The following is a 24,559-nucleotide window of genomic DNA, read 5'->3' on the forward strand; positions in this document are numbered from 1 at the left end:
GGCAGGGAATGACAGAAATCCAAGACACAACCGAGGTGCTTTCATAGGTGGAACTACAGGAGGTTTGATGGCCACTTCCACTGACAAGCAAGCAAAAAAAAAAGTTGCGGTACCTTGGGTGGCCAGGGGCCCTCTAAGCTGGAATCCAGCTGGGAGCTGTCTCCTCCAAAGCTCTCGTCTTCCTCCTGCATGCTGATGAAGATGGTGGGAGTCTCCGCCTCAGGCACCTCCTCCTGCAAGTCCACAGATTCCTCGGAAGGGAGTGGGGTCTGGGGGGCTGCCGGGCGGGGAGGCTGCTGCTGCTGCTTCAGTTTCTGCTCCTCCTCCAGCTGGCGCTTGAGGGCCTTCTCCTGCGCCAAGCGCAGGGCAATCATATCCTGGGACACGCGAGGCAGGAGGGGCTGAGGCTCCATTTCTTCCTAGGATTGGCAATGAGCTGCGTTAGGCCCTGCAAAGTGTCCACTCCTTTTTCAAACCCTTTTCTAGTTGGGGGGGGGGAATGAGTGCACCATGCTCCTGGCACTAGGTCCAAATTCCCAACACTGTTCTGTGGTGAATCCCTGGACCTCTATTTCTATGTCTAATACAGGGAAGCAAGGTAGCCTGGCTTCCCTTCTGTGAAAGTGTTCCCAAACATGCAGAAATAAAAGAACACTACGCAAAACTTAGGGACGCAGGTGGCGCTGTGGGTTGAACCACAAAGCCTAGGACTTGCCAATCAGAAGGTCGGCGGTTCGAATCCCCGCCACGGGGTGAGCTCCTGTTGCTGGGTCCTTGCTCCTGCCAACCTAGCAGTTCGAAAGCACATCAAAGTGCAAGTAGATAAATAGGCTCCGGCGGGCAGGTAAACGGCGTTTCCATGCGCTGCTCTGGTTCGCCAGAAGCGGCTCAGTCATGCTGGCCACATGACTCGGAAGCTGTATGCTGGCTCCCTCGGCCAATAAAGCGAGATGAGCACTGTAACCCCAGAGTTGGTCATGACTGGACCTAATGGTCAGGGGCCCCTTTACCTTTATGCAAAACTTGTTTGCATCAAGGTCTCCAAGTTCGGGCTAAGCTGTGCTGTCCCCAAACATTGCGATCACGTATCTGCAGTGCTGCAGGCTTGCAAAAATAAAAACCGTTGCACTTCTGCTCCCATTTGCAAACTCTGACTTGCTCCCATTTGCAAACTCTGACTGGACATCACTGAAATGGTTCTCTCTACCCTCCAAGGCCCTTTTGAGTCTCTCCACAGTGCTTTGCTCCTCCTACCATCAACCACTCAAGCTGCGCTCCTATATATGTTCACATAGGAGCGTAAGTCCTACTGAACACAGTGGGACCGACTGCCAAGGTTCACTGTGAAGGTCACAGAAACAGAAATCCAATGGCAGATGAATTGTCCGTCACAGTTCCCTTCTCCCCACCCTCCGTTTCTGGCGTTCCCAACACTGAATGCTCACTATGCATGTAACCTGGCAAAATCCGCATTTGTTCAATGCTATGAACGCCGCCTCCTCCCTGCCCACCGTGTGCTCTGACCTCTTTCTCTCTTCTCAGCTCCTTGGTCCTGGGCGGGGCTGAGACCCTCGCCTCCTCCAGAGGCTGCAACTCCTTCCCTTCAAGGTCTTGCTTGTTGCTGGCTTCTAGGATGGCCATGGTGGAATTGGGAACATGAGCTTGCTGGTGGAGAAAAAGCAGAGGGGGTGCCTCATCCAGATGTGCGCCAACCATTGCATTTGAAAGTATTCTCTCAAACAGTATTCTCTCTGATACTTTCACACATACCCTATCTTGGTTAAAATCCTACTGGGTTAGTTGAACAGAAGTTCATTAGTACGCTTTGCAAGAAAACCTGTTTTAGACTTCGTGGTCTTATTTAAGATTACTGTTCTGGACTGGAGATGTCTGCATGTGAGTATTACTGACGTAGTACTGGATTTTCTTGTGTCTTCTGTATCCCAACCTGTAAGGACTGAGTTTCAAGTAGGACTTCTAGGTCTGCCATGCCCCACACTTTAGACCAGGGCTGGGGAGCCCCTCCCTTTCTGACACCAGCTCCCTTCACCTCCAGCCAGGGTGCCCAATGGTCTGGGATGATGGGAGTTGTAGTCCAACAACATCTGGGGGGGCCACAGGCTCCCCAGCTCTGTTTTAAATAGGAAAGGTCTGCACGTGTGGGATCTTTGTCTTCAGCAGTGCCTGTCCAGGGAAGAGCCCAGCACAGACAAGGAGCAGGAACCAAAAGACTGTAATAAATGTCTGTGTATCTTAATATATCATGCCTTTCAGTCGGTTTTTAATTGTGGGCTGCTTTGGGAGCCAATCCTAGCTAAAAATGGGATAGGAATACAATACAGTAAAATGAACCAACAAGTTACCTCTTAGGATTCTTTAAACCAGAGCTTTCCAAACTGTGTGTCGTGACACATTAATGTGTTGGCTGCAGTGTGTCATGCGAACGCTCCCCGTGCTCCTCCTGGGGCTGGAAAGGGGTTGGTTTAACCTCCAATTTGCTACCAGCAGCACCTTAGAGACCAACTACGTTTGTTATTGGTATGAACTTTCGTGTGCATGCACACTTCTTCAGATATTGTGTGCATGCACACGAAAGCTCATACCAATAACCAACTTAGTTGGTCTCTAAGGTGCTACTGGAAGGATTTTTTTAAAAAAAAAATTGTTCCGACTACGGCAGACCAACACAGCTACCTACCTGTAACTGCGATTTGCTAGTAAATCTGAATATGTCACAAAATGAGGCGTGTCTAAAAAGTGTGTCGGCAACCTGAAAAGTTTGGAAAGCTCCGCTTTAAACCATGCCCTTCAAACTTCGAACCTTGATTTAAAAAGGCACCCTGAATTTTGTTTGGACTCGAATAACCTCTCCCCCAGCTCGCTGCAGGACCATCTGCTCTGCAACTGCAGCTGTGTATGGGGCAGTACCTGATGTGGGGTGAAGGAGCGGACGTGGGCCAGCAGAGGCTCCCGCAGCTCTGGGCACTTCTCGAAGACGGCGGTGAGTTGCTGAGGAGGCAACTGGAGGATGACTTGGAAGGACTGGGGCTTGGTCCGCTGGCAGCACTTGATGAAGCCCTCCCAGACCTTGGGGTACTTCCACACCTGGGGGAGGAAGGGGAAGAGTTAAAATGCGGCACCAGCAGTCAGAGCCTGCTCTGTGTCTCGCCCCAGTGGCCTATGGTTCATCAGGCTGAACTGGCCACCAGCCAGATGCCTCTGGACGGGTCACAAGCCAGGCATGAAAGCACTGGATTTCCCCTATAGGCCAACCAGTACGCAGAGGTATAGGAGGCACCTGTACACAGAGGTTGCATTTCTCTATCGTGCCATCATCGTGGGCACCCGCAGGCCTACGCAGCATGAGTCTGTCCAATCTTTTAAAAAAGCCATCTATAGCAGTGTCCTTTGCTACTCAAGTTGTTCTCCCTCTTATAACACTAGAACTCATGGACATGCTATGAAGCTGAACGGTGGAAGATTCAGGACTGACAAAAGAAAGCTCTTAGTTTAGGGAAGTATTTAATGTTTATTGCTGTATTGTGTGTGTATTGTTTGGTTGGAAGCCACCCAAATGGGCGGAGTATAAATAATAAATTATTACTACTACTTACTACTACTACTACTACTAATATTATTATTCATAAAAAGGTAAAGGGACCCCTGACCGTTAGGTCCAGTCGTGGGCGACTCTGGGGTTGCGGCGCTCATCTCGCTTTATTGGCTGAAGGAGCAGGCATACAGCTTCCAGGTCATGTGGCCAGCATGACTAAGCCGCTTCTGGCGAACCAGAGCAGCGCATGGAAATGCCGTTTACCTTCCCACCAGAGTGGTACGCATTTATCTACTTGCACTTTGACATGCTTTCGAACTGCTAGGTTGGCAGGAGCAGGGACTGAGCAACGGGAGCTCACCCCGTCGCGGGGATTCGAACCGCCGACCTTCTGATTGGCAAGTCCCAGGCCCTGTGGTTTAACTCACAGCGCCACCCATGTCCCATGGTTATTCATGTACCACAGTTAATCTATGGAACTCCCTCCCACAGGAGGCAGTGATAGCTACCAACCTGGGTCGCTTTAGAAGAGAACTGAACAATGGCTAACAATGGCTACTAGCCACAAGGCTCAGAGGCACCAATGCTTCTGAATACCAGTTGCTAGAAGCCACATTATGAATTCTGGTGCTGGAGGAGACTCTTGAGAGTCCCATGGACTGCAAGAAGATCAAACCTCTCCATTCTGAAGGAAATCAGCCCTGAGTGCTCACTGGAAGGACAGGTCCTGAAGCTGAGGCTCCAATACTTTGGTCACTTCATGAGAAGAGAAGACTCCCTGGAAAAGACCCTGATGTTGGGAAAGATGGAGGGCACAAGGAGAAGGGGATGACAGAGGACAAGATGGTGGGACAGTGTTCTCGAAGCTAAAAACATGAGTTTGACAGTGGGAGGCAGTGGAAGACAGGAGTGCCTGGTGTGCTCGGGTTCATGGGGTCACAAAGAGTCAGACACAACTAAACGACTAAACAACAAAGAAGCCGCAGGAGGGGATCCTGTTCTTGGATCCTGCTTGTGGCTTTCCAACAGGCATCTATCTGACCACTGTGAGAACAGGATGCCGGACTTGACAGGCCACTGGCCTTCTTCTTACAGTATCTTGTGTGCTGGGCTGTTCCTCCCACCCTCGGGAGATATTCTTGGTTTTGCGGGTTGGCAAAGAGTCAGCCACGCAGTAAGAGACCTCCCTCTGCCCCCAACAGAGTGAATCCGCTGAAGCAGTCCCCTTAGAAGGGTGGCCGCATTGCCCAGAAGTGCTGCCCTCTGCAGCAATGAGTGCAAGAGGCAAAGGACGACGGGAACCTGGCTGCAGAGGACAAAGGCAGGTCTCTCCCACGTCCTTCTTGTTAGAATTCCCGCTCCATGATTGCAGTCATGGGATTGTTGTCTTTCACATGATGGTATATGTTTTGACTCCACAGAGTGGGAAGTGACAGAGACAGGATGTTGGTGTTACTGTGTTCCGTGAAGTGGGACTATGGTCCTTTGTTCTTTCTCTCTTTGATGCTAGAGAGAGAGGGAACCATGTTGCAGTGCTCTGTGTGTGTGTTTATATGTAAATAAGGTAAAGGGACCCCTAACCATTAGGTCCAGTCGTGACCGACTCTGGGTTGCGGCGCTCATCTCGCTTTATTGGCCAAGGGAGCCGGCATACAGCTTCCGGGTCATGCGGCCAGCATGACTAAGCCACTTCTGGCAAACCAGAGCAGCACACGGAATCACTGTTTACCTTCCCGCCGGAGCGGTACCTATTTATCTACTTGCACTTTGACGTGCTTTGGAACTGCTAGGCTGGCAGGGGCAGGGACTGAGCAACGGGAGCTCACCCCGTCGCGGGGATTTGAACCGCCGACCTTCTGATAGGCAAGTCAAGTCCTAGGCTCTGTGGTTTAACTATTATGTAAATAGATTAGCCAAAATGCTGAGTTGCTGAGGTCTGTTAAGCAAGATGCGCAAACTCTGCAGATCTCCAAGTGTGCTGGTGTCGGTTGGCATTGGTCGCTGTGATGTTTGGGCAGAAGAAAGCTTTTGAAGCTCCCGAATCATCGACCAGGAAGGAGAGAACATGCCAGTCGGACATGTGTCTCTGCCAGGGTCCTACTCGAGTGTAGACTGAGCTCCTGACACTTCTCACCTGCTTCAAGATGAGTCGGGAGAGGATGTTCATGACGAAGCCGCCCAGGCGTGGGTACATCGTCAGTGACTGGATCACGGTCCGCATAAGGAGCATGGGCAGCGGGTTTTGCTCCATGAGCTGCTGCATCACCACGGCCAGCACCTCAGACGTGTACACGTTGCGCTCAGCAAAGCACATGTTGGTGGCTGCAAGCAGGGAAGTGGAAAAGATCAGCTGCTGCTGCAAACTCAGAGCAGCTGCCACAAGGTAACAGGGGCAGGGGAACACCAGAGGTCAGAAGCTGCCCGTTCTTTTACGACAGGAGTGGGGAAGCCTTTGGCTCTGCAGGTGTTGCTGAACTACAGTTCCCATGAGCCCCAGGAAGCAAGAAATGGGAATTATAGTTCAGCAACATCTAAGAGGGCCAAAGGTTCGCCACATCTGCTTAACGGGAGAAGCAGGACTCCACGCTTCCAAATAGATGTACAGTGGTACCTCTAGAGATGTACACCTCTGGTTGCGTATCTTTCAGGATGTGAACGCAGCAAACTCAGAAGTATTTTTCCAGATTTCGCTGTGCGCACTTGTGCAGAAACAGCACCTCCGGTAGTGAATTCCTCGGGATGTGGCCAGACTTCCGAAATGGATCCCATTCGCAACCGGAGATACCACTGTACAGGATTGGGATACTAAATAAACTCCAGCACTCACAGCTAGTTCAAGTGTATGAATTTCCTCTATGGATGTAAAGTCATACTTCATGTTACGTTTGCTTCAGGTTGTGCATTTTCAGGTTGTGTCCCGCGGCGACCCAGAAGTACGGAAAGGGTTACTTCCGGGGTTTCGCTGCTCGCACAGATGCGCAAAATGGTGTCACGCACATGCGCAGAAGCAGCGACCCACGCGTGTGCAGGTGCGGGTTACGGTCTTTTCAGGTTGCGAACGGGCCTCCGGAACGGATCCCGTTCGCAACCAGAGGTACCACTGTAATTTCACAAATGGAAAAATGTAATGGGGAAATTTAACCTATGTGTCTTGAAAGGGTGGGGGGTTTTTTTTGCAGCCATGGCAGCCCAAAATATTGAACACAGAGAACGGGAGAAATGCTCGGAGGATTCTAAACAAGCAACTGAATTCTCCCTTACCTTTGATGATGGACTTCATGTCGCACTTGGTGGAGTCGATGTTGTGGAGGGCAATCAACAACTCCCCAGGATTCAGAGGAGAAACTGCAGAGTTGCCTTCACCTGTCGGAATCGATGCCAATGAAGAGATCAGCCACTGACGGAGCAGACGGTAAAGCCAGCGAGTCTGCTGATCCCTTCCAAACCGAGCAAACCTCTCTCCCCACAGCCTCGGGACACCCTTTTGAGCAGACCCGCCGGAAGTCACAGAAAACTCAAGGTCCCCGTGTGGCCAGGATCCTTACCGTGTTGCGTTCCCAACAGGCGGTTGAAAACCTCCTTCACAACAATGGGATTCAGCTTAATGAGCTTCGGCAGGGCCTGGATGACCTCTTTCTGGAAAGGAAATGCAAGAATGCACATGACACTTGACCACACCCCCAGAGGAGAGAGCCCCCCCCCCAAAAAAAAATTGGGTATGAGGCATCACAAACAGAAGGGGCATACTCAGGGATACTTAATGGAAGCAGCGGGAACATGGAATCCTTCCTGCAAATCGCTAGAGAGCACACAGAAGCTGTCTCCTCCATTGCTAATCTCCGGGGTCCTCTTCCCGCACTCCCACCCTTGTGCCATCTTCCCCACTGCTCCCCTCATCTCTGTCACTCAAGCAGGGCTCCCTCTCGTCCTTTAAGCCTCTTCTCAATCCCCACGTCTTATGAAGTTTCCCCCTGGATTAACTCCTCCGCATCAGCACCCAAGGGAGAGGAGACTTAACCGTAAACCTCTAAGCTCTCTCATTTGCACAATCCTCGCTTCCCCAACTTCTGCTCCACCAACTTGTAAGTCTGCACTGGATTCACTAAAGTGCACACATCGGTAAGAAGGAAGAGCTGTTTTAAATCCTGACATGTTATCTGTTGGCTGTCTCTCCTTCATCTACCGTACTTTTAGGAAAGTTGCTTGTCTGCTATGTGTTTGGACACCTCTTGAGATTTCATGCCCAATTGCCCATGGCGGCTCCCAAAATCAAGGAGCAGATTTTCTTCTGTGTCTGGATACAATGGCATGCCATTTTGAATCCAGACAGCAGGCTAGGCTTTTCAAAACTGCACTTATTTGGGGGGTTTCTTTGAATTCCTGAGCCAAGTTCCAAATAACCTGCCTATTGAAAATGTCAACTAAAAAGGCTTAAGACCAAGATAATATTGGCAGGGAAAGGGGGCAGGGGGGAGGAGTATTGCAGATCATAAGCAAGCCTCCAACTGAGCCTCAGAAAATACCTTCTCCAAACCATTGAGGACAGGGATAAGGAACCGGACATCCGGGAGCCTTTTGTTGTACAGATCTTGAACTCGCTTCACAAGCTCTGGAGAGGGGGGAACTAAGAGGAGAAAATCACATTAGATTGTGTGACTGAACAGCAGCTCTCTATGCTTTGCATAGCCCGTATCCCAGTTCCACAGCATTTATCAGAAGCAACTACTTGTGTGGAGTTGCCATGAGCCACCGTGAGGCCTTTGTATCGGACAGCACCTAAATATAAACATTGAAGTAACTGTACCTTTGTCCGTTAGGCTGTGCAGGCAGCGGGTCACCAGGGTCTCTGCACCTTTGGGGCAGTTTTTAACCAGCTTGAGCAGCTCCCGGGAATTCATCCCCATCCCACGGATCTGGAAGCGATAGGAAAAGATAAACGAAAGGATGGTTTTTGGGGAGGGGTGGGGGATGAGAATGTGAGGAAAGGAGAGCCATCTACTGTATTGGCCCGAATGTAAGCCACACTTTCTTTTCCCCAAATTCTGATCGTGAAAAGTTAAAGTGTGGTTTATGTTCGCGACCTTATGCCGCTGGCAAAGCGGTGCGGCTCTCCTCTCCCAGGAAACAGCCCAGGAGCGTGGGGAGGGAAGGAGCACGGGGAAATGGCACCCAGCCTGCCTGCCGCTCCCAAGCCTCCCCTGAGCTGTCAGAATGAAGGGGGGAAGGCCGTCGGCAAAGTGGCGCGGCTCCCCCTCCCCCGAGAGCAGCCCGGAGTGTGGGACAACGGCACCCATCCTGTGCGCAGTTCCCAAGCTGCCAAATTTTAAAGGTGCAGCATATTTGTGGGTGTGGCTCATATTCAGGCCAATACAGTATAAAGAATGATGGCGGACCAGTGGCGTCGCAACGGGGGGGGGGGGCAGGTGCCATGTCTGGGGGGGGGTGACAAGAAAGCACCCTGTGGCGGCTCGCAGTGGCGTGAGCAGCCATTGTGCAGTTGCACATGGAGCATCCTCTGTTCGTGGCTGCCGGTGGCAAACTGCTATGTACAGCGCATGTGTGGCGTCGCATTCATGCGCTGTACGTAACGACGACACACATGTGGCGTACATAGTGGTTTGCCGCCCCAGGTGTCACGACGCCTTCGTTCGCCCCTGTGGTGGACCACCCAGTACCCCTCTCTAGCCGACTCACAGGCTGCTCAATAACCCTGAGGACAGTGCGCTTGATGTCGGCAATGGCCTCCGTGTATACAGACGCCAGTTCATGAATCAGTTTGTGGTTCTGGGGAAGGAGGGCCAAGTAGAGATAGAGGCATTGCTTGATGGTCTCTTCTGTCCAGGGAGCAGCCACCTCTGCAAGGCAAAAAGAGGGTTGGGAAGAAAGAGACCGGATGCCAAGGATTATGCAGTGTCAGATGCCACAGGGACAGGCTCCTTGCCATTCACCACAACTAGGGAAATGGAGCTGTGAAACGGGAAATATCTCCTTTTGGAGTTCCTGTTGTATAAGTTTAACTTAAAAGGGGGAAAGCCATAAACCTAGAAAAGCTTCTTTTACATGGGACGCCATTCGAGCACGGAGGAAAGCGAACGCCATCACCCGTCACATATATAACCAGAGAACTGTAGAGTTGGAAGGAACCACCAGGGTCATCTAGTCCAACTACCTACAACCAGGAATCTTTGCCCAACGCGGGACTCGAACCCACAACCCTGAGATCAAGGGTCTCGTGCTCTACGGACTGAACTATCCCAGAAGTTCACAACACATGCACTGTTTTGCCTCACAGTGAAGGCTCCATACAGGAAACAGTTTCACATGAGTGAGCAGTTTCTAAGTGGCGATGGGGATTTTTTCACCTTTACCATTATTTTTTGGCCAAGCCACCTGCTCACGGACACAGCTGGATCTGGTGCAGCCCAGTTACCTGTATCTTTGTCTGCGCCAAAGAGAACAGAGGGCGGATTGGGGTGGACCAGGAGCTGCAAATAATTCAGTGCAAACTTCTCCACATATTCCCGCAGCTGGTCCTTCTCGTACATCCGCTTGATGAAGAGCAGCGCTTGCTGGCGAACCTGAGATGGGTGGCAAAAGATGGGTCGTTTGACAGTGCCTTAGCAAGCTTCAGGAATCCCAAGGATTTTTTAAAAACCAACTTCAAATTTGAGATTATTTTCAAGGGCTCTTCCACACTTACTTTCTGCCCCGCCCCTAGGGACTTTCCCTGCAAAAAGCCACTCTTTCGTGCTGAACAGGAACAAAGAGCAACTCGGGTTTTCTGCAGATTGCCTTTTGCTCTGATTCAATGGTAAAGAGCAGATTTTTGTGGAGAAAGCACCGGGGGGTGGGAGCACTCTGACACAATGCTTTAAAGCATGGACCGGTGCCTAGAAATGCAGCAAAAAAAGGAAGCCTGGATGAGCCCTAGTGTTCTTTGGTTCTTGTTCCCACTGTGAGCAAGTTCCAGAGAAGACATTTCCCCAAAAGGAGAGCAAAGGCAAGAATTTGAAGAGGGTTGGAGACAGAAAATGTACAGGCATCACCAAGGCTCTCAGTCTCCTTGATCAGCTAGGGATGTAGTAATAATAATAATAATAATAATAATAATAATTTATTTATACCCCGCCCATCTGGCTGGGTTTCCCCAGCCACTCTGGGCGGCTTTCCAAAAGAATATTAAAATACTACAATACATCAAACATTAAAAGCTTCCCGAAACAGGGCTGCCTTCAGATGTCTTCTAAAAGCCTGGTGGTTGTTGTTCTCTTTGACATCTGGTGGGAGGGTGTTCCACAGGGCGGGCGCCACTACCGAGAAGGCCCTCTGCCTGGTTCCCTGTAGCTTTGCTTCTCGCAATGAGGGAACCGCCAGAAGGCCCTCGGTGCTGGACCTGTGTCCGGGCAGAATGATGGGGGTGGAGACGCTCCTTCAGGTATACTGGACCGAGGCCGTTTAGGGCTTTAAAGGTCAGCACCAACACTTTGAATTGTGCTCGGAAACGTACTGGGAGCCAATGCAGGTCTTTCAAGACCAGTGTTATATGGTCCCGGCGGCCACTCCCAGTCACCAGTCTAGCTGCCGCATTCTGGATTAGTTGTAGTTTCCGAGTCACCTTCAAAGGTAGCCCCACGTAGAGTGCCTTTTTCTAAGGGCACGATGCCCCCAAAGTGGTTCAAAGTACCACCAAGTCCACTCTCTGTTGCCCAGCACTGGTCCACTCCCAGATGACCATAACACCATTGTAAAATCCATTCAACAAAGCACAGCAAGCAGTTACAAAAAGCGTGCGACAAAATTTAAAAGGCCTGTTGCACTGGTGTCCTGCGTGCATGCTTCCCAGGTGCATCTCATTGGTCACTGTGAGGACTGTCGACATGCAGAGGGCTGGGAGGCCAGGTGGCTAGCCCTGGCTGGGTCGTCTCCTTCCAGCCGCCCCGCTGCGAAGACCCATCGGCCTCTGCTCTGATGTAAATCAGCGATCCGGGCTTGAGAGCCAGGGCACACTTCAGAAGATTGAATTGTGCACACAGAATAGGTGTGAGGCTTGTGGAAGCATACTACAACTACAGATTTATTAATCATAAATCAGGACAAAAACATGTCGTCTCTCTCTCATGTTGTCTCAGAGACAGCAGCTAAAAGCAAAAGCTATACACAACGGAAGTTCCCAGCATACTGTGCTGGAATGTAAACAGACATGTGACATGTAACAATCCCATGTTTGTTCCTTAAGGTGGAATGGAAATGTCAACAAGGATATGATGCTGGGCTAGATTAACCTCTTACCCCACCCCACCCCAGTCTCTTCTTTCGGCAGGAACCAAAGTGATAATAAAGGTGGCACCAGGCCATCTCTTCAGGAGGTTCCAAAGTCAAGGTGCCACAGCTGAAAAGGCCCTCCAGTCACCACCCAGCTTACTTCCTATAAGCAGGAGGACACAGAGCCATGCCTCTGAGGGTGGTCTTAGTAGCTAGGTAGGTTCGTGTAAGAGCAGGCAGTCCTGCAGGCACCCTGGTCAGTTAGGAGTGACTTGAAAGCTTATTTCAGCTGCATTGCTCGGACCACACCACAGCACCAGAGAGACAGGCTCCAGGCTCAAGGCTCACCTTGTCCTTCTCGTGGGAGCTGAGATCCAAGAGAACATGCAGATACTGGAACTGCCTCGACGGGCGCTTGAAGATCAGGTCCCGAAGCGTCGACATGCCCAGGTACGTCCGGCTCTGTAAGAGAGTTGCAAAAGAAGCTCTGAGCATGTGCAGTTAATGTGTTGGGCAGTGTGTGTGTGTGTGTGTGTGTGTGTGTGTACAGTGGTACCTCGGTTGTCGAATGGCTTGGCTCCCAAACAAATCGGCTCCCGAACGCTGCAAACCCGGAAGTGTTCCGGTTTGCGAATGTTTTTTGGAAGTCTAATGTACAACACAGCTTCCACAGCTTCTGATTGAGTGCAGGAAGCTCCTATACCCAATAAGAAGCCGTGCCTTGGTTTTCAAACAGTTCTGGGAGTCAAACAAACTCCCAGAACACATTCCCAGGGAGGCTGTCAGTTTGGGGGAAGAGTAACGGTGTAAAATGTTTAAACTTTTAAACTGTGGCCGGGGGGTGGGGAACCCACACGCTGTTTCCAACAAGCCATAACTATGCACCAACCTTCGGAGAACTTTGCAGGGATGCTTTTGTGAAACAGGAGCGAGTTGGAAGGAGGAGGCAAGGTCAGAATAGCCAATCCAGCAGCCTATTTTTGTAGGTCCCAGAAGCCTTCATTGCATTTCTTCTAGTTTGGGGTAGGATTACTGATAGGAATGCCTTTTATAATTGCCCTAAAACGTGTCAAGCATACTTTGCTGGCCAGACCCCGGTGTATAAACAGAGTTTCCTTCCCTGCAATCTTGTAAGGCTATGGAGGGAGCTCTAAGATGAACCCTAGCTGGTATCTGATTAGGGACGCACCTCATCTTCGCAGTACTTCCGAATCACTTCCAGGGCACTCTCGGTGATCAGTGGGGCCTCAAGTACCACCTTGGTAAAGATCCTGTGTAAGGAAAACAACAACAGAAAAAGCTTTGGTCATGGCCAGGAGCTTAGAAAAAAATAATCAGAAATAACTTTATTATTTTATAACCAGGGATGCAACATTTTAAGTTGGTGGCCTTTACAGTCCTGTGCCATGCCAACGTGCTCCATCTCAGAACAAAGTATGCATGCTTTTCTCCCTCCTTTACCCTTAATCTTATTCCTAAGCATATTAGAAATTGATTAAAACTTGTACGGGAGAATTGGTTCTTTGAACAAGCCCCGATTTAAAAGAGCAGATTTTGAAGTTTCAAGTATTTCTGTGTTTCACTGGCTCCACCAGAATATTCCGCAACCGTGAGGAATTTCTGGCCACAGGCCTGTCTTGTAGGAGCTGTGGGGCAAGGACTGAGCCAATTAGGAAAGGAGGGGTGGGAAGTTAAGAAGAAAATTTGTATGTTTAAAAAATGTTTATGATGATAAATGCTTGAAATATTCTTGTGGGGGAGGCGGGACTTTAATAATAATAATAATTTATTATTTATACCCCGCCCATCTGGCTGGGTTTCCCCAGCCACTCTGGGCGGCTTCCAAAAGAATATTAAAATACCATGATACATCAAACATTAAAAGCTTCCCTAAACAGGGCTGCCTTCAGATGTCTTCTAAAAGTCTGGTAGTTGTTGTTCTCTTTGACATCTGGTGGGAGGGCGTTCCACAGGGAGGGCGCCACTACCGAGAAGGCCCTCTGCCTGGTTCCCTGTAACTTGGCTTCTCGCAGTGAGGGAACTGCCAGAAGGCCCTCGGAGCTGGACCTCAGTGTCCGGGTAGAACGATGGAGGTGGAGACGCTCCTTCAGGTATACTGGACCGAGGCCGTTTAGGGCTTTAAAGGTCAGCACCAACACTTTGAATTGTGCTCGGAAACGTACTGGGAGCCAATGTAGGTCTTTCAAGACCGGTGTTATATGGTCTCGGCGGCAGCTCCCAGTCACCAGTCTGGCTGCTGCATTCTGAATTAGTTGTAGTTTCCGGGTAACCTTCAAAGGTAGCCCCACGTAGAGCGCATTGCAGTAGTCCAAGCGGGAGATAACCAGAGCATGCACCACTCTGGCGAGGCAGTCCGCTGGCAGATAGGGTCTCAGCCTGCGTACCAGATGGAGCTGGTACACAGCTGCCCTGGACACGGATTTAACCTGTGCCTCCATGGACAGCTGTGAGTCCAAAATGACTCCCAGGCTGTGCACCTGGTCCTTCAGGGGCACGGTTACCCCATTCAGGACCAGGGAATCCCCCACACCTGCCCGCCTCCTGTCCCCCAGAAACAGTACTTCTGTCTTGTCAGGATTCAGTCTCAATCTGTTTGCCGCCATCCATCCTCCAACCGCCTCCAGACACTCACACAGGACTGTCACCACCTTCACTTTACATTGGGTCACCATAGCTTATATTGGGGTGCGTTTAGTAGCTTACCCATCTTGCTCTCAAAATGCCTGGCAGTCACGGGGTTAAAAGGGAAATCAAATAATCAAAGGGGAGGTTTTGTGTCCCTGATCCTCACCCCGCCACACACCTCTACAAGGCCCCAAGCACCCACCCATCTTTTTGGTCCGGCTTCTCCTGCAGACCGGAGAGGAGGCCGATGAGACACTCGTCGTAGTTGTCGAGAGAGCCGGAGGGGTATTGGCTCAGGTAGGCATTGTACTCCTGGTACAACCAGGCGAAGGCGAGGTCCAGGCGGTTGCGGGTGTCGTCCAGGATGAAGCTCAGGACTTCGCTCTTGAGAGGGACCTCGAACTGGGTCACCAGAGAAGAGAGGATCTTCACCCGGGCCTGCAAAAGAAGGAAGCTGGCGAAGGTGAGGTGGAGATGCTGGACCCAACCAGGATCCCACCGCGACAAGGCTGCGGGAGACACTTACATGGGCAGCCCCGCTGCAGGCCACGGCCTTCTCGGAGCACAGGATCCGCTTCACGGCCGCCAGCTTCAGCTTGTCCATCTGCACGTCCGTGAGAGGCTTGATCACGTCGCTCAGGCGGAAGATCTTCTTGCGGCCGGTGGCTCCGGCCAACCTGGGAAGAAGCAGGCGGGAGAAAGGAAAGCACATCAGCCTCTGAAGAGCTGGAGGAGAAGAAGCTCAAGCGAAGAGGGTGCTTTATCCAACCAGTGCCCCATGTCTTCTTTGCAAGGATTTGGGGAAAAACTTTGCAATTACGCAGGGGAATTGGAAACAGGGTAAGGACACAAGTTCATGAAAGCGGGGGATCTTCCAGCAGCTGGAAACAGAAGCTGAGCAGCCACTCGGGAAGGGATTTGCAAAAAAGGAGACTGCTCCTGCGAGAGCTGGTTGCTCAAAGCACATTCCTTCTTGCACACAACCAGCTCAGGAGAGCAGCAGGGAGACCACAGTGGCCACCAACTGGAGAGAATAGGTTAGTTTTCTGTGTAGCTCCATCCACATACAGGGTGCTTTTAAATAGAGACAAAGAGAGAGAGGCCGGTCCCCAGTCCCCACGGGGCTTACAATCTAGATAGACGAGAAAGGATATGACAGCCGAGGTGAATGGGAAGAAATCATCTCAACTTTTTCTGACAGGTCTCCCGTTTTCGTGGATTTATCTATAACTAGATAGTCTTGTAACTTTAGGACCATGCTGCAACCTTGATAAACACATATACATTTATGTTCTGTGTTTGGCCTTTTCCAAATGGTGTTTATCATTTGTCTCACGAGCTGCCTGTTAATTGTTCTTTAACTGAACCGCCCCCTTCAACCTCAAAGGACAAAGAGAAGAGTTTGGATTTGATATCCCGCTTTATCACTACCCAAAGGAGTCTCAAAGCGGCTAACATTCTCCTTTCCCTTCCTCCCCCACAACAAACACTCTGTGAGGTGAGTGGGGCTGAGAGACTTCAAAGAAGTGTGACTGGCCCAAGGTCACCCAGCAGCTGCATGTGGAGGAGCGGAGACGCAAACCCGGTTCCCCAGATTACGAGACCACCGCTCTTAACCACTACACCACACTGGCTGGTGTTGCTCTCACCAGGCTCTCACCTGGGCTGAGTGGAAGGGATGATTGGTTCTGGGCGCCGCTTGGTCTGCGGCACCCCAGACTCAGGAGAGGGGACAGAGCCCTGGGCTCCCAACACAGAAATGGCCTGGCCTGTATTGAGAGCAGAGAAGCGCCGCTTGATCAGCACGCTTTCCGGTTTGAGCATTTTCTCTTCTTTCAGCGACTCCTTGACCTGCTTGGTTTGCTCCACACCTGCAGGAGAGAGGAAGAGGGGATTAATCATCTGGCAAAACCCACTTCATCTTCTGCCCCTAACTTGTAACTTTTTAAACTTCTTTTCTGTCTTGTAGGTAGAGAGAGACCGCTCCCAGACCCCTTACATAAATAAATAGCAAGAACTGAAATACAGTGCTGCAAATGTGTATACCGGATACCTCAGTATGTGGCTCAGCTTTACTGTTTGGGCTTGGTAATCATGTATGACAGTTAGCCTCAATAACAAGCATTCTGAGGATCTGAATCAGGGATCAGGAACCTCGGTCCCAGGGTCAAAAGCAGCCCTCTTTGGGATGTCTGAAAACTGCCGTTTGTGTGGATGAAGCCTGCTATAGAAGAGTCACACACATTATTCTGCCTGCTTTGGGCTCTGGTCCCACTCACTGACTGGCATGCGACCCCTGAAAGGGTGCCTACGAGGGAAAGGAAGACTCCCCTACCCCTAAATTAAACCCATTCAGCTGTGTCTATGGAAGAGTTGGCAAAATCACACCCACAAAACGTCGAATCCCAGTTAGTTTTTCTTTATGGGCCCATGCAAAAACAAAGCAAAACCTTGCAAATACAAAGACCACTGTATTGCTCAAACAGCCAGAGATTGGGACCATTTGTGCTAGAAGTTCATAGCAACTCCCCCAGAAATCCCTCTTAGGGGCATACCTGGCCCTAGCCCAGCTGCCGTCATCTGGGTGGCCATGAGGCGGGCAAGGTGCTTGATCTGGACCTCAGTGCCAGCAGATTCCACCGGGGTATAGGTGGCTTGGAAGGAAGCAGGCATGTTTTCAGGCAGGTACACCATGCTGATGAGCACCTGGGGGACAGAAAGATGGTGAGAGGGCCTGGCATGCCAGAGCCAAGCAGGAGAACACTTCTATTCCTAAGAAAAAGCCCATCTTGCCCTACACCTCCACTCACCCAGCTTTCACAAGGATGAGGCGTGCCAGGCTAACTTTACGCAAAGGGACATGTGCCTCTCCGGCTTTTCCAGAAAGAGCACCCTTCGGTTAAGCTGAAGTTGTGTCTCCTGCCACCCCGTCTGCTTTCTAGGCCCCCTTGGCAAAAGATTCTCCCCTCCCGGCACTCAAGCGAGGAGCAGCCAAGGGCCGCGTTCGCCGGCTAAACCTACCAGGTTGGCCACGTTATCTGGAGTCAGAAGGGGCTGTAGAAACTCAGCGGTGATGTCCGTGTCCGACTGCGTGCTGACTTGGATGGAGGGCTTGGGGACTGGGGCTGCCACCTGCTCCAGGTCTTTATCCTCATCATCCTCCCCAAGATTTGGCTCTGCAGCAGAGAAAGAGAAAGTCTTTTCTGGAAGAATGGCAGATGAAGGTGATTGACTACATGGAATTGGCTGAAATGACTGGCAGAATCCGAGACCAGGGAGAAGAGTCGGTGAAAGAAGATTGGAAGAAATTTAAAGACTATTTAAAGAAATATTGTAAAGTTAATGAATGTTAGAAGGATGTTGGATAGAAATTGAGTGGTTTCCAGCTGCAATGCTTTAGGAGACATGAAAAAAGGTTTTTAAATGGGTAAAAGCTTAATGGTAAGGATTTGCTGAACTAACAAATTGAAGTGGAATACAAAGAAGGGAGGTATGAGGAGGTCCGGGGAAATAAGCGTAAGGAAGATATGTTATGGAAAATTATTTGTTTTTTTAACTGTTTTTATGTTGTGTTTTGCATTTTGTCTATTTTAATTTTTATTTTCACTGTTACACTTTAAAAACCTTAATAAATATCTTTTTTTTAAAAAAGAGAAAGAGAAAGTCTTTGTGTGTTTTATGTGGTGGGGCAGGTGCTGCACGGTTGGGGATCATCACAGCGTTTGGAGAAGAGCCTGTCCCTCCCCACGGACCACTCCTGCCCCTCCTTTGCCCGCTCACCCATCTTCATCTTCTTCATGGCAGGGTCGCTATCATCCCGCGGGCGCTTGCGGAGCTCCTTCAGGTTAGGCATGTTGCGGGTGATCTCGGCCTGCTGCGTGCCCAGGTCCATCAGCAGGGTGGTGATCTGCGCCTGGAACTCCACGGAGGCCGGGTGCTTGAGGACGCTCAACAGGTGCAGCTTGAGGTTCTTCCGCACGCTGCTCACCTGGGACTTGGCCAGCGTCGGGGGGAGGTTGGCTGTCGGCAGGAGGGCAGAGGAAACTAGTCAAGCAAGCGACAACATTAGAGAGGAACCCAGATCCCGGGCCCAAGGAGGAACATCCTGTGGAACGCCCTCCCTTCAGATGTCAAGGAAATAAGCAGCTATCCTATTTTTAAAAGACATCTGAAGGCAGCCCTGTTCAGGGAAGTTTTTAATATTTAACGCTGTATTGTTTTTAACACTTGATTGGGAGCTGCCCAGAGTGGCTGGGGAAACTCAGCCAGATGGGCGGGGTATAAATAATAAATTTATGATGATGATGATGATGAAATTGAGTGGAAATATGAAATATTCAGCCTTCCTCTGTTTCTACAGCACCTCACCATTGGGCCCGCTTAATTTAGCTGATTAAGCCTATATAGTGGTACCTCGGGTTAAGAACTTAATTAGTTCTGGAGGTCTGTTCTTAACCTGAAACTGTTCTTAACCTGAAGCACCACTTTAGCTAATGGGGCCTCCTGCTGCCGCTGCACCGCTGGAGCACGATTTCTGTTCTCATCCTGAAGCAAAGTTCTTAACCCTAGGTAATATTTCTGGGTTAGCGGAGTCTGTAACCTGAAGCGTCTGTAACCTGAAGAGTATGTAACCTGAGGTTCCACTGTATGTCCAAACAGCTCAGGACCTCAATACCTTAAGGATCACCTGTTGTGGTTCTGGACAGCCAAGAGTTAACACTCCAGGAAGCTTTCTGATTCACTGGGTGCATTGCCCACATGACCCGGGCATTTTCCTTTGATCTGTGCTCTGGGGGGGCTGAGCTCTCTCTGGAGAGCAGTCTGTCTGAGAATGTGAGCAAGGTAGTTTCGTTTTTGTTAGAGACAGAAAGCTGCAAGCCTGCAGCTAGATTCTGTAGGTTTTTCTTTTCTGTTGTGAATGCTTCTAAATAAAGAGAGTTAGAATAGAAGCACTGGTGTCGAGCTTAGTTATTGAAGACACCACGTTGACACAGACAAGCCATTTTATGCTGTGTGTGAACTCTGCTATTATCCGGCAACTGAGAAGTGTGGCAGTGTGTGCGTGTGGGCACCACTGCAGTTTGTCAGGGTGGCAATAAATCAAATTTATTGCAGGGCCGTTGCAGCAGACTCACGTGGGTCAAAGGATTTACGACCCACAAACTTGTAGCATCACCTCTCCCCGTATGAACTGACCCGAACCCGGCGCTTGTCACCTGAGGCCGTTCTCTATGTCCCGCACCCCAGAGAGGTTCGGAGGGTCGCAACAAGAAGTGGCTCCCTGTTTGTGGAATGTTCTCCCCAGAGAAGCACACCTGGCGCCATCACTACACGTCTTTAGGGAACACCTCAAGGTGATTGGAAGATTTCAGATTTTTTAAAGACTAGGGCAGCCCCAATAATGAAGGCCAGATCGATCTTAATAGGTATACATACGGGGTCCCAGATATGGTGAGCTTAGCAGGCTTACCGTGCAGTGTCTCATAGGCCTGAATCACCTCTGACATGAACATGGGTCGCTGGCGGGCGATGGAGGCCAAGGAGCCCAGCGCGGCTGTCAGGTTGATGCTGGAGATGGCTGGGTGGACCATGAACTTCAACAGCTGGTCCAGCGCTGTCTTCCCTTCTTCCCACAGAACGTCTGAGAGGGAGAGGCAAAAAGCAGCAGTGAGGAACGGCTGGTGGAGATCTCAACGCATTCTGCAGCCGCCGCCACCTTTGCAAGCACCTTGCCATATTGCACCTGCAGCAGATGATCCAGGCGAGACAGGAGGGGGCTCAGAGCAGACAATGTTTGGTCCCTTCCCAGGATGACCAAGACACCTGATACCCCTTCCTGGGCTCTGCACTTATCCATCCTTATTGTTAGTCCAGACCAGGACTGTTTTCCCAGGAGCCCTGCCGCCTCCCTTGGCTTCACCAGCTTACTGTATATATAGATATATTTTTTTAATTAAAGATTTTCTTGACTTACAAAAGTGTGTGCAATGTCACTTTCTCATATTATTTCCCCCCCCCCCCCATGTAACATTTTTACAAATCAGTTTCATTTGTTGAGACATTAGGAAGAAAAGGGGGAAAGAGGGGGAGGGGGAAGATGGGTGGGGTTGGGTGGCAATGTTTCTATTATACTTAATATATGTGGGGGGGTTTGTTCAGCATCACTTGTGCAGGTTCTCTGCTATTCACTTGTGTTCCTTTGGTGGTGAGAGAGGTTGGGGTTGGCCTAGGGTGTGGCTGTTCATTTGTGGTGGTCTATGTTTTCATGTTTTAAAAAGTAGAGACATCACCTTGCCAACAAAGGTCCGTATAGTAAAAGCCATGGTTTTCCCAGCAGTGATGTATGGAAGTGAGAGCTGAGGCTGATCGCCGAAGAATTGATGCTTTTGAATTCTGGTGCTGGAGGAGACTCTTGAGAGTCCCATGGACTGCAAGAAGATCAAACCTCTCCATTCTGAAGGAAATCAGCCCTGAGTGCTCACTGGAAGGACAGATCCTGAAGCTGAGGCTCCAAGACTTTGGCCAGCTCATGAGAAGAGAAGACTCCCTGGAAAAGACCCTGTTGTTGGGAAAGATGGAGGGCACAAGGAGAAGGGGACGACAGAGGACGAGGTGGCTGGATAGTGTTCTCGAAGTTATGAACATGAGTTTGACCAAACTGCGGGAGGCAGTGGAAGACAGGAGTGCCTGGCGTGCTCTGGTCCAGGGGGTCATGAAGAGTCGGATACGACTAAACAACAACAACAGAATGTTTCCATGTGTGAGTGGGGTGGGTGAATGTTTTGGATCAGGTTACCCATACTGATTTGTATGCTGTTGGTGGATTTTTGTCATTGTCTTGTTGGGCTGTGTGTGTGTGTGATAAAGGGTAGCCATACACCCGCTTACTGTATTTGATGTAGGGGTGGTCCTCAGGGACCCGGTCGAGGCTGATGTCGTTCTCGTGGCGCTTGGGCACCTCCGACTCCGGCATCCGGGGAGAGAGGGTGATGATCAGCGCCTCCACGAACTTGATGGCGTGGGTGCGTATGCCGTCGTTGTCCGAGTCCAGCAGCTGGATGATTTCACTGGCCATGGCGGACACCATCTCCCAGCAGGCCTCCTGCATGTCGTTGATCACTCTGGATTTCACCATCCACTGTTGGCGGGGAGCATTATTAGCAGCCTCAGGTTTGAGAGAGAGAGGCAGAAAACAAGAGGCAGGGACCAGGCAGGCAAAGGGGGCCCAAAGAGGAAGCTCAGCTGCCTCCAACCCCACCCCAGGGGAGCAGCTCACCTGCAGCGCCACCTTATACAACTGAGTCATGGCGAGGATGGCTTTCTTCACCACATTGACGTTCTCATCCCTCAACAGCATGTTGAGGTTGGCAATAAGCTTGAGCAGCAGCTCGGTGTCCCGTTTGCTGGAGGTGAGAGGCAGCAGTTTGGGAGAAAAAGGAAGCAATGAAAGAAATGGGACCACGCAGGGGTCTATTAGTCAGCCGTGGTACAAACCCTCTCTCTCTAGATATATACGCTGCCCATCTGACTGGGTTCCCCCAGCCACTCTGGGCAGCTCCCAACAAAAAATAGGAAAAGCACAATACAACATCACTGTGGTGTTTGCCCTCCTAGCTGTGTGACATTATACTGGGTTCATAAGGAAAGGGTTAACTAATTGTAAAATGACTAACCAATGGGAACCCAAGGGGCAGAGTTAACTGTGTATAAGGTTTAAGCACAGAGGGTTTTTTTAGAGGAGTTAGGAGTTAGAGTTAGGGGGGTTGAGAAGACCGTCTGAAGTTAGAAGGTATAGGCCAGTAAAGAAACTAAAGTTAAGATACTGACAGGAATATTATCTGAGAAACCATAAACTTGTTAATGTTTGTAAAATAAACTTGTTTTCTTTTTTGGTTCACTTTTAACAACTGTCTGGACTCAGTGTTTTACCAGAGAGTAACGGGTTGGTGGCAGCAGGGAAGCAAGCACAGTGGTGGCACAGGGATCAATAGACCATTAAATGTCCAGGGACCCTGTGTGATCGCCACAATCACACACTAAAAACTTCCCTGGGAAGGGCAGTATACACACACACCCCAAAGACCCGCAGAAACAGCTAAGGGGATGCTGATTGCTAGGATGGCATAACAACATCTGACTTACCAGGCTTCCTCTATGAACCCGATGACAAACTTCCGAACCTCAACAGATTTGTCTGCCTGGAAAGCAATGATCTCCTGCGGTGCAAGGATAAGGAGAAGGTCAGAGGCGGCTACCTCTCTCTCAAGCCTGCCACCAACAGGCCGAAAAGCCCCACCCACTTTTGAGCTGGGCCAGGCCAGAACAGAACACACATGGAACAGAACCAAGCAAGACCAGCAGTGGCTGTTCCAAGTCCATGGACAGCAGAGATGGTGGAGGGAAGGCTGCTTCTAGCACAAGCAATACTCACATCCAGGAAATTATCCAACAGTGTGGGATCTTTGTTTATAATCAATTCCTGGACCTGGGAAACAAAAAGGATAGCTAATATAGCCAAGTAGAGAAGGTAAACCAAGAGAACACTTATGGTGTATCATCAGGCGATCAGACGACTCCCTACTTGCCGGTCACTAAATCAGGTATAGGCAAACCCGGCCCTCCAGATGTTTTGAGACTACAATTCCCATCATCCCTGACCACTGGTCCTGTTAGCTAGGGATGATGGGAGTTGTAGTCCCAAAAACAGGGCTGAGTTTGCCTATGCCTGCACTAAATCTTACCAGCCAAACCCACACAACTCCTCTTCCCAACAGTCATCCTGGAAGAGAGGTGGGGAACATTACATGATACAGAGCCCCTAATTAGGCAGAGGCAGATTAACTCATCAGATCCTGAATTCAGAAACACTTCCCTTCCACTCCCAGCACAAACCCTGTTCCAAAGTGTTCAGTATGCAACTGCACATAAAACACATATACTTGAGGATAACATCTGTTTAAGGCCGCCTTGCACACAACATCGTCATTTTTACAAGGTGGTGAGTTTAATGGAAAGTAACGTCGGTTGTGGGGCTCCTGATCTTAAGAGGTTTCAAGGGAGGAGGAGCTGACTCACTTGGCTACAACTGTAGAAGGACATGAGCGGATCACACAGAAATTTCTTTCTTTCGTCCCACCTAACTCCACCCCCAGCCCCCACTAGACAGGATATGGACTATTTTCCGAGAATAATTACTGCCGGTCATTCCCAGACCAAGGTTAGGCCATGCAGGTCCTGGAACTGGGAAGTATATTTCAATACCCTTTCTAGTTTCTTAGCCTCACGTGAACCTACAGGTCTTAAGACAGCCCAGGTACACAGACCCTGTAGAAACAAGACCATTTAACCAGAAAGAATTCCCAGTTTACACCTAAGATCTTTATCAATGCAAAGGCAGCGATGCCACTCACCTGTTTGAGGATTGTGATTTTGGAATCGTTGCTGATTAAAGCGGCTTGATTTAGCAAATCCACCACCTGTTTTTTGAAAAGGAAGGGAAAGGCGGCTTTTCAGAAAATGTTCTCGGAAACTGCTTATCACAACCTATCACATTTAGACCCAGATCCTGGGAATCTTACCCTCTCCGAGGTAGTCATGCTGTCTATGCCAGACGTCTCCTCCCCGGCAAAGAACTGGGAGGCGATGCTCATGCGGGACAGGCCAGAGTCGCCCATGTTGCTTACGCCAGCCATGGCTGCCCAGTTCAGTGGGCAAAATCCAGCCAGTCAGGGTGAGGTCTAGAAAGGAAGCATGCAGGGACGCATTAGGAACCGCAGGATGGAGAGCAAAATGTGGTCCTCTCTAGCCGGCCCTCAAGATTCTCCAGAGGCTGTTCGTTCTATTCATTTTTGATAATCTATCTGGAGCCAAATACCATCTGTGGTGGATCTTCATGTAGTTCATGTAGAACAAACAGTTACAAATGTTGGAGATGCTATAGGATGAAGGGTACCCTATACCCTTTTTGGGATATGATTCATGAAGAGATTAAAAAACTGATAAAGGTTTCACACAGCAAAAGGACATACTTATTAGGAATCTTGAGTAAAGATATCCCTAAAGACAAAATCAATATATATTTTATACGCAACAACAGCA

At 50.0% G+C, this 24,559-nt stretch overlaps 1 protein-coding gene across 3 annotated transcripts in view; it reads right to left on the bottom strand.

The window, feature by feature from the left end:
- The window catches only part of SYMPK (symplekin scaffold protein), a 30,331-nt gene that overhangs the window by 595 nt on the left and 5,177 nt on the right, over positions 1-24,559 (bottom strand). For all 3 annotated transcript variants that reach the window (XM_083515719.1, XM_083515720.1, XM_083515721.1), the window contains exons 2-26: positions 24,040-24,198; positions 23,872-23,937; positions 22,893-22,946; positions 22,604-22,677; positions 21,738-21,864; positions 21,350-21,599; positions 19,932-20,102; positions 18,242-18,481; positions 17,483-17,637; positions 17,017-17,167; positions 16,122-16,332; positions 14,988-15,138; positions 14,664-14,899; positions 13,005-13,086; positions 12,164-12,277; positions 9,984-10,131; positions 9,248-9,408; positions 8,358-8,466; positions 8,077-8,177; positions 7,099-7,189; positions 6,815-6,916; positions 5,688-5,875; positions 2,929-3,105; positions 1,525-1,665; positions 114-419 (exon numbers count right to left, since the gene is read on the bottom strand). In XM_083515719.1, coding sequence (XP_083371845.1) covers positions 114-419; positions 1,525-1,665; positions 2,929-3,105; positions 5,688-5,875; positions 6,815-6,916; positions 7,099-7,189; positions 8,077-8,177; positions 8,358-8,466; positions 9,248-9,408; positions 9,984-10,131; positions 12,164-12,277; positions 13,005-13,086; positions 14,664-14,899; positions 14,988-15,138; positions 16,122-16,332; positions 17,017-17,167; positions 17,483-17,637; positions 18,242-18,481; positions 19,932-20,102; positions 21,350-21,599; positions 21,738-21,864; positions 22,604-22,677; positions 22,893-22,946; positions 23,872-23,937; positions 24,040-24,153 — 3,720 coding nt within the window. In that variant the 5' untranslated portion in view covers positions 24,154-24,198. The remainder of the gene's footprint in view (positions 1-113; positions 420-1,524; positions 1,666-2,928; positions 3,106-5,687; positions 5,876-6,814; positions 6,917-7,098; positions 7,190-8,076; positions 8,178-8,357; positions 8,467-9,247; positions 9,409-9,983; positions 10,132-12,163; positions 12,278-13,004; positions 13,087-14,663; positions 14,900-14,987; positions 15,139-16,121; positions 16,333-17,016; positions 17,168-17,482; positions 17,638-18,241; positions 18,482-19,931; positions 20,103-21,349; positions 21,600-21,737; positions 21,865-22,603; positions 22,678-22,892; positions 22,947-23,871; positions 23,938-24,039; positions 24,199-24,559) is intronic.

The sequence above is a fragment of the Podarcis liolepis genome (assembly GCF_965112155.1).
Source record: "Podarcis liolepis genome assembly, chromosome: 7".
NCBI lineage: Eukaryota > Metazoa > Chordata > Lepidosauria > Squamata > Lacertidae > Podarcis > Podarcis liolepis.